We start from the raw sequence: 8,923 nt of genomic DNA, 5'->3' as shown, positions 1-8,923 counted from the left end.
ATATTATATCTGCCTTTCATTTACAATCACAGCATAAACGTACACAATACCATACTGTAACTACTCCTAATGTGATTTCAGTAAATGTAATTATGGATAAAATATGACATTTCGGGACAGGGTATAGGATTCTTATTTCCAGTGGTGGAAGAAGTACTGAAAGTCTGTACTCAAGTAGAAGTACTGTTAGATTACAGAAATATTACTCAACTACAAGTAAAATTACTGGTGTTAAAAAATACTTCAGTAAAAGCAAAAAGTACTCTTCTAAAAAAACTACTTGGAGTATTAGTTACTTTTTTACCCATTAATGTTTAATAGCAGGCTGTCACAGGCATTACATTGAAATCCATGTAGAAAATATATACTGTAGCAATCTGGTATAAAGCAGACCTTGGCTAACGGGATTGTCCCTTTGGTCTGGTCATTTTCTTTTGCAGCCATTTGTCGAGTTTTAATCATGTCTTCATTTTACTGAGAAGATTGAGCTAGGTTTGGGGTTGTAAAAATGTAATTGTTTGTAAGGCCACGGGAGAACACGACAGAATGCGACTACTCCATTCCTCTCTACACCGGAAGTCCCCCGCCCTATTACAGTAGTAAGATTGTAATTACTCGAGTGACATCACTGGTGCCATCATCACTGATGACATCTTCACTGAAGACATCACTGCCGGAACGGTGCCCAATTGCGACCCACAATTGCTCGATGACCAAGCATGCTCGATGTCAAGATGCCACCCGTGATGTCACGAGCAATTACAATGTTACTACTATAATAGGGCGGCGTTACGTCAGGATGTTAATCAGTGAGCAATTGTGGGTCGCTGCCCCGGCATTCTGAGGTGGCAATAGCGTGGCATTCCGGCAGTGATGTCATCAGTGATGATGTCAACAGTGATGATGCACGAGTGATGTCACTCGAGCAATTACAATCTTACTACTATAATGGTACTATATAATGGGGTGGCATTCTGAGCATACCCAAGTTGACCACACTGATAATGGCAGAAGATTTTGATGAGCTTACTCAGTCATCAGACACTCCCACAGATGACATAGACTCTCCCATTTCAGGTTATTGTCATGCCTCGCTGCTCATCCAGAACCTTGACTCTGGCACATTAGACTCCAAAATCATGGTGAAGCTGCAAAACATTTTCCAAGAGTATGAGCGCTCCATCCAAAAGGCGAGAAGCTTCCATGGGCACCTGGAAGACAAGGCGAGCGAGCTGGAAAAGGAGCGGGCTGAGTTGAAGAGCGCTCTGGAGGAAGTTAAAGACGTCAAGTCTGAGCTGGAGCGCAACCAGCTGGACTTGCAGAATGAAGTCAGTAAACTTGAATTTAATCTGAAACAAGAGACAGAGAACCGTCGCAATGCCACCATGAAGTACAATAATAACAGGGAGAAGCTGAAGAGGACAGAGGAGCAGCAGCAGCTGGAGGTGGAGGAGAGACAGAGGCTGGCGCTCACCCTCAGGAATTTGGAGTTGGAGATGCGAACACTGTTCAACAAAGTGAAACAGCTTGAGGACGACCACAGTGAGACCCAGAAGCTTTTGGCTCAGGAGCGGAGTGCACGGGCCCTGCAGGAGAACTTGCTCAACAGTCACCTCCGCAAGCAGCAGGAGATAGAGGAGGAGAACAGGAGAAACATCATAGAGAGCAATGAGGTCTTGTCTCAGCTCACGGAGGCCAGGGAGAATGAGCTGCTCCAACAGACTGCTGCCTTTCAGGGGGAGCTGAATATCATCAGGACAGAGCTTGAGCAGTCCCGTGCCAACAGCAACCTGAAGGAGAGCCACCTTACAGAGGAGAGTGAGGCTCTCAAGGAACAGCTAGAAGCTGCAGGACCAGGATGGTGGTGGTGGAGGTGAGATGGGCAGACACAGCCAGGCTGAGGGCGCCATTGGCCGGCTGAAAGATAAGTCCTCATTTCCCCAGGTGGATGATCTGCATGTGCAGCTGATGAAGGAGGCTTGTCGCTGCAACCATTTAGAGAAGGACAATGCAGACCTGAAGGAGCAGCTGAGGGGACTGAATCGCAGCAACGAGCGGCTTGAGAGGAGTAAGAGGGAGCTGGAGGAGGAGATGTCGGGCCTGAGGCGCCAGAAGGAGGCCGCTCTGATGGACCAGAGCCAGGCGAAGCAGTACCGCCGCGACGCCGAGGAGAGGGCCCGCCAGGATTTACGGCATAAACTGGAGGAGGCCAACTTCTTCCTGCAGTCCCACGCGGCGTCCCAGGAAGCGTTGGATCAGATTAAGTCAGCCAATGAGGCCAACCTGCGGTCCCAGCTGGAGCAGAGGATCCGGGAGTGTGAGGGGGAGCTGGGGGTGCCATGGCACGAGTCCGATACCTCACGAGTCCGACACCTCACGAGTCCGAAAAAAGAGGCATTAACCAGGGGATCATGTCTATGTTCCCCGGGTTCTATGTTCCCCGGGTTCTATATTCCCCGTTTTTCACTAACCCTAAACCTAACCTCCCCCAGGCCCTAACCCAAAACCTAACCTCCCACCCCCACGCCTAAACCTAACCTCCCCCAGACCCTAACCCAAATTCGGTCTCGTGAGGTGTCGGACTAGGGAGCAGTCCCCACCCTGGGCCGGGCCCGCAGCAGCCAGCAGGAGAGTCTCAGCCAGAGAGAGTCCATACGCACGGAGATGGAGCGATACCGTGAACTCTACAAAGACAAGCAGCGGCTCCGCAACTCTGTTGCTGCAAAACTAGAGAGGACAACCATCCGGCTGGCAGAAGCCAATGCCAAGCTGCTGAACGAGAACCATCGCAGCAAGTCTTTTATCACCAGCAGCATTGTCAGTGGTAGCCTCGTAGGGCGGGGGGGATCTATAGCGCATTTTTAAAGACCCCTAAAGTCAAAAATCAGTTTTTCTTCATGTTCCTTCAGTTGGATGTCTGAACTTCACTGTGCAGAATGATGTCTGTGAAGATTTTGACACTAGAAGGCCTTTTCCACAATCATCTTCTGAAAGTGGAAGGTTTCTCAGAGCTCACTGAAAAGGCGGTTTTCAACAAGCAAGATTCGTGACATCACGAATCTTGGAGCCAATCCCTGTCCAGTATTCAGCAGTTAAAGCCACAACGCATTCTCACTCCCAACTCGTCAAATACTGCAGATCGGTCAGGAACCCTTGTCATCACTTTGTCACGAGTGAGAATGTGTTGACAGCCCTTGTTGTATTCTGTGATTGGCTAGTTACAGTACGTTTTAGATAACTCTGATTGGTTGCTTTGGATTTTTAAATGAGGGAGAAGGAGAGGAAGACATTTTAAGGATTTTAACAAGATAATTTAACCTTTTTTGTGGGAAAACCTATCAGACACAAATTATTATTCATAGTAGAGTATTTTATACACATCTTGAAACATGGCTTTAAAAAACACGAAAACACGATTTCAGACGGACAAGCCCGTCTTTTATTGTCACACGATTACACATCAACACATGCACGGACGGCCACAAACACACACATGCTGACGGCGGCCGGTGAGATTTGTCCTCTGCATTTAACCCATCCTGGCTTGTCCTTTCCTCCGGGGGGCAGGCCAGGAGCAGTGGTCGCTTTTCTCATACAGCGCCCGGGGACCAACTTCGGATGTTGTCGTCACTGGTCGGATGACGATGACGATCTGATCTTCTGCATGTTTTTAATGGGGGGGGGGGGGTTATATACGGAGGAACCCCCCTGGGGGAGCACGGGGAGAACATGCAAACTCCACACAGACAGAAAGGCCCTTACGACGAGATACCCCACCTGGGCAGTAGGCACTGAAGATATGGGGGGGAACACAACCACAGCGCTCACAGTGTCCCAGGCGAGAATCGAACTCAGGACCTTCTGACTGCGAGGCGACAGCTCTACCACTGAGCCACCGTGCCCCCTTTAGGGGGTCTTTAAGCATTAATAATTGGCATCATTGAGTATTTTTTGTTTTTTTTACAAAATTGGAAAATACAAATCAAATCAAATCAAATGGGATCATGTCTATGTTCTATGTTCCCCGGGTTCTATATTCCCCGTTTTTCACTAACCTCTCCCAGCCCCCACGCCAAACCTAACCTCCCCCCATGCCTAAACCTAACCTCCCCCAGACCCTAACCCAAAACCTAACCTCTCCCACCCCCACGCCTAAACTTAAGGTCGGCATTGCGGGTGGTCGGCATAGCAGGTGGACACCATTTGGGAAAAGCGGGGAACATAGGACCCGGGGAACATAGGGATGACCCCAATCAAATAGTGAGACACTGACACTAACTTATAGTTGACCTATAGTTCCCTGTATGCCTCAAAGGAACAAAGTAACAAGAGTATGAAATAAAGTGTGATCTTCATGTATTGACATTACTGCAAGGCTCTTGGTAATTCCTCTGATGACTGACTGCCATGCGACATTTGCATAACACAAGTCCAGCCTCAAATGAGCTGCTAAGCTGCGGCCCACCGCATGGGCTGCTGGGCCCAGTTACTGTTTGTGTACTTGATTGTATTGGTTTCATATGTTTGGTTTTACTTGTAATAAATGAGGATATTATATCTGCCTTTCATTTACAGTCACAGCATAAACGTACACAATACCATACTGTAACTACTCCTAATGTGATTTCAGTAAATGTAATTATGGATAAAATATGACATTTCTTATTTCCAGTGGTGGAAGAAGTACTGAAAGTCTGTACTCAAGTAGAGGTACTGTTAGATTACTGAAATATTACTCAACTACAAGTAAAATTACTGGTGTTAAAAAATACTTCAGTAAAAGCAAAAAGTACTCTTCTAAAAAAACTACTTGGAGTATTAGTTACTTTTTTACCCATTAATGTTTAATAGCAGGCTGTCACAGGCATTACATTGAAATCCATGTAGAAAATATATACTGTAGCAATCTGGTATAAAGCGGACCTTGGCTAACGGGATTGTCCCTTTGGTCTGGTCATTTTCTTTTGCAGCCATTTGTCGAGTTTTAATCATGTCTTCATTTTACTGAGAAGATTGAGCTAGGTTTGGGGTTGTAAAAATGTAATTGTTTGTAAGGTCACGGGAGAACACGACAGAATGCGACTACTCCATTCCTCTCTACACCGGAAGTCCCCCGCCCTATTACAGTAGTAAGATTGTAATTACTCGAGTGACATCACTGGTGCCATCATCACTGATGACATCTTCACTGAAGACATCACTGCCGGAACGGTGCCCAATTGCGACCCACAATTGCTCGATGACCAAGCATGCTCGATGTCAAGATGCCACCCGTGATGTCACGAGCAATTACAATGTTACTACTATAATAGGGCGGCGTTACGTCAGGATGTTAATCAGTGAGCAATTGTGGGTCGCTGCCACCGGCATTCTGAGGTGGCAATAGCGTGGCATTCCGGCAGTGATGTCATCAGTGATGATGTCAACAGTGATGATGCACGAGTGATGTCACTCGAGCAATTACAATCTTACTACTATAATGGTACTATATAATGGGGTGGCATTCTGAGCATACCCAAGTTGACCACACTGATAATGGCAGAAGATTTTGATGAGCTTACTCAGTCATCAGACACTCCCACAGATGAGATAGACTCTCCCATTTCGGGTTATTGTCATGCCTCGCTGCTCATCCAGAACCTTGACCCTGGCACATTAGACTCCAAAATCATGGTGAAGCTGCAAAACATTTTCCAAGAGTATGAGCGCTCCGTCCAAAAGGCGAAAAGCTTCCATGGGCACCTGGAAGACAAGGCGAGCGAGCTGGAAAAGGAGCGGGCTGAGTTGAAGAGCGCTCTGGAGGAAGTTAAAGACGTCAAGTCTGAGCTGGAGCGCAACCAGCTGGACTTGCAGAATGAAGTCAGTAAACTTGAATTTAATCTGAAACAAGAGACAGAGAACCGTCGCAATGCCACCATGAAGTACAATAATAACAGGGAGAAGCTGAAGAGGACAGAGGAGCAGCAGCAGCTGGAGGTGGAGGAGAAACAGAGGCTGGCGCTCACCCTCAGGAATTCGGAATTGGAGATGCGAACACTGCTCAACAAAGTGAAACAGCTTGAGGATGACCGCAGTGAGATCCAGAAGCTTTTGGCTCAGGAGCGGAGTGCACGGACCCTGCAGGAGAACTTGCTCAACAGTCACCTCCGCAAGCAGCAGGAGATAGAGGAGGAGAACAGGAGAAACATCATAGAGAGCAATGAGGTCTTGTCTCAGCTCACGGAGGCCAGGGAGAATGAGCTGCTCCAACAGACTGCTGACTTTCAGGGGGAGCTGAATATCATCAGGACAGAGCTTGAGCAGTCCCGTGCCAACAGCAACCTGAAGGAGAGCCACCTTACAGAGGAGAGTGAGGCTCTCAAGGAACAGCTAGAAGATGCTCGACGAGACCTCAAACTCAACAGTGAGGCCCTGGCACATACGGTCTTCCAGTACGACAGCCAACTGGTGACCCTGAAGTCCGAGTTGACCGTAACCATGAGCCGCTTGGAGAACGAGCAGCAGACTCGTCAGACGCTGGAGGTAGAGGTCAATTCGACGCGTATTCGCCTAGCTGCGGCTCTGCAGGAGGCTGACCGCTGCCAGGCAGCCCTCACAGACACAGAGAAAGCCCTGCTCTGGGAGAAGGGGGAGTACCAGCATCTTAAAGACATACACACAACTGAAGGGGCCAGCCAGTGCGAGGCAATCAGCAGCCTGACCCAGAGACTGTCCAAAGCAGAGGCACAATCAAACAGCATGGTGAACCAAGTGCATCATGCCACACTGCAGCTGACAGAGAAAGACACACGTGCCAAGGAGCTGGAAACAGCCCTGCAGGCCACACAGGAGCAGCTAGCCCGAGCTCAGAGTGAGGGAATGCTACTGCGGCAGCAACTAGAGGAGGCCCAAAACAAAGGCGTGATAAAGGTGCGTGCTATGACAGACACCCAAGAGCGCTTCAGTGACATCCTATCCAAGCTGCGCTCTGACTGCGAGGAGAGGGTGCAACTATTGGAGGAAAGGAACAAGGATCTAGCCAGCAAGGCGGCTGATCTCCGAGACCAGGTCTACAAGTTAGAAGAAGAGAAGAATGATAGAGAGGCCGGTATAAGGCAATTGCAGCAGGAGCTAGCTGACTCACTGAAGAAGCTGTCAATGACCGAGGAGTCCCTGGAGGTCAACACACACTACTGCACTGAGGTGGCAGAAGAGAAGGCCCAGCTCCTCAAGGACATGGAGAGACTTAGAGGCAAGCTGGAGGAAAGTGAAAACCAGTATGTTCAGGCTGGGGGGGAACTCCATGAGATGCTGTCAGCCTCTGCAGGCTCAGACACCATCTTCAGACGGCTGGAGGAAGTTGTGCAGAGGCTGGAGATAGAAAACGCTGGGCTGGAGGCTGCCAACGCTGGGCTGGAGGCTGCCGCAAAGCAACAGTCCAACAAAATTGATACATTGGAGGCTGCCGCAAAGCAACAGTCCAACAAAATTGATACACTACAGAACCAACTCAATCGAGAGGTACAGAAGCAAAGCATGCTGTCCCACACAGTCCAGGACTCTCAGGCGTTTTGGAAACGCCTGGCAGAGCTGGAAAAGGAGAAAGGAGAGCTCAACACACAGATGGAGATAGAAAAGAAGAAAGTCAAGAACATAACAGAGCAGAAGAATATGGTGGACACCTTGCTGAACCAGCAAAGAACCAGAAACATGGAGCTTAAAATGGATATGTGCAGGCTGCGTAAAACCACAAAGAAGAAGCTGCAGGACCAGGATGGTGGTGGTGGAGGTGAGATGGGCAGACACAGCCAGGCTGAGGGCGCCATTGGCCGGCTGAAAGATAAGTCCTCATTTCCCCAGGTGGATGATCTGCATGTGCAGCTGATGAAGGAGGCTTGTCGCTGCAACCATTTAGAGAAGGACAATGCAGACCTGAAGGAGCAGCTGAGGGGACTGAATCGCAGCAACGAGCGGCTTGAGAGGAGTAAGAGGGAGCTGGAGGAGGAGATGTCGGGCCTGAGGCGCCAGAAGGAGGCCGCTCTGATGGACCAGAGCCAGGCGAAGCAGTACCGCCGCGACGCCGAGGAGAGGGCCCGCCAGGATTTACGGCATAAACTGGAGGAGGCCAACTTCTTCCTGCAGTCCCACGCGGCGTCCCAGGAAGCGTTGGATCAGATTAAGTCAGCCAATGAGGCCAACCTGCGGTCCCAGCTGGAGCAGAGGATCCGGGAGTGTGAGGGGGAGCTGGGCCGGGCCCGCAGCAGCCAGCAGGAGAGTCTCAGCCAGAGAGAGTCCATACGCACGGAGATGGAGCGATATCGTGAACTCTACAAAGACGAGCAGCGCCTCCGCAACTCTGTTGCTGCAAAACTAGAGAGGACAACCATCCGGCTGGCAGAAGCCAATGCCAAGCTGCTGAACGAGAACCATCGCAGCAAGTCTTTTATCACCAGCAGCATTGTCAGTGGTAGCCTCGTAGGGCCCTCGCCACACTGTGGCCCTTCACCAGGAGCTTCGGCCTAGGACTCCCCCCTCAGCAGCACCATGACTGACAGACAGAGCAGCAGGGTGGACCAAGATGTAGAGAAACTTTTCAAAGGAATTAGTATGTGCCACAGCAAAGCTGGACGGCGGTCCCGGCTGGATGTCTGCGGGGGGATCAGCCTCGGGAGCTGGGCTCGGACCCGGTCAGCATGGGAACACAGCAGTATCCAGAGATAGAAGATGAGGGTGCGAGATACCGTGAAGTCTAGACAGATCTTATAGTTATAATCTTATAGTTATAAGATCTGGCCACACAGTCAAACTTTATATTTCACTCCTCAAAAAACCTTCAGTAATGCAAAGAAGAGAATAAATCAATTTGCCGTTATTGGACTCGGTGGCTTGGGCTTGATCGAAGCTCCATTGTCCACTTTCTTTCAGCGACCTGACCACTGGCCAC

The 8,923-nt window shown here is 49.5% G+C and overlaps 1 protein-coding gene across 1 annotated transcript; it reads left to right on the top strand.

The window, feature by feature from the left end:
• Positions 1–5,535: 5,535 nt before the first annotated feature.
• LOC310776651 (ankyrin repeat domain-containing protein 26-like) lies at positions 5,536–8,502 on the top strand (the record flags this gene model as incomplete). The annotated part of the gene is made up of 1 exon (XM_083636823.1): positions 5,536–8,502. One exon carries the CDS (start codon positions 5,536–5,538, stop codon positions 8,500–8,502), a length of 2,967 nt encoding a protein of 988 aa, XP_083492949.1.
• Positions 8,503–8,923: the final 421 nt, after the last annotated feature.

Source organism: Poromitra crassiceps (genome assembly GCF_964638095.1).
Source record: "Poromitra crassiceps genome assembly, chromosome: 5".
NCBI classification, from domain to species: domain Eukaryota; kingdom Metazoa; phylum Chordata; class Actinopteri; order Beryciformes; family Melamphaidae; genus Poromitra; species Poromitra crassiceps.
The sequence above is the reverse complement of the archived record's forward strand: the minus strand, read 5'-3'. Positions and strand labels throughout refer to the sequence as shown.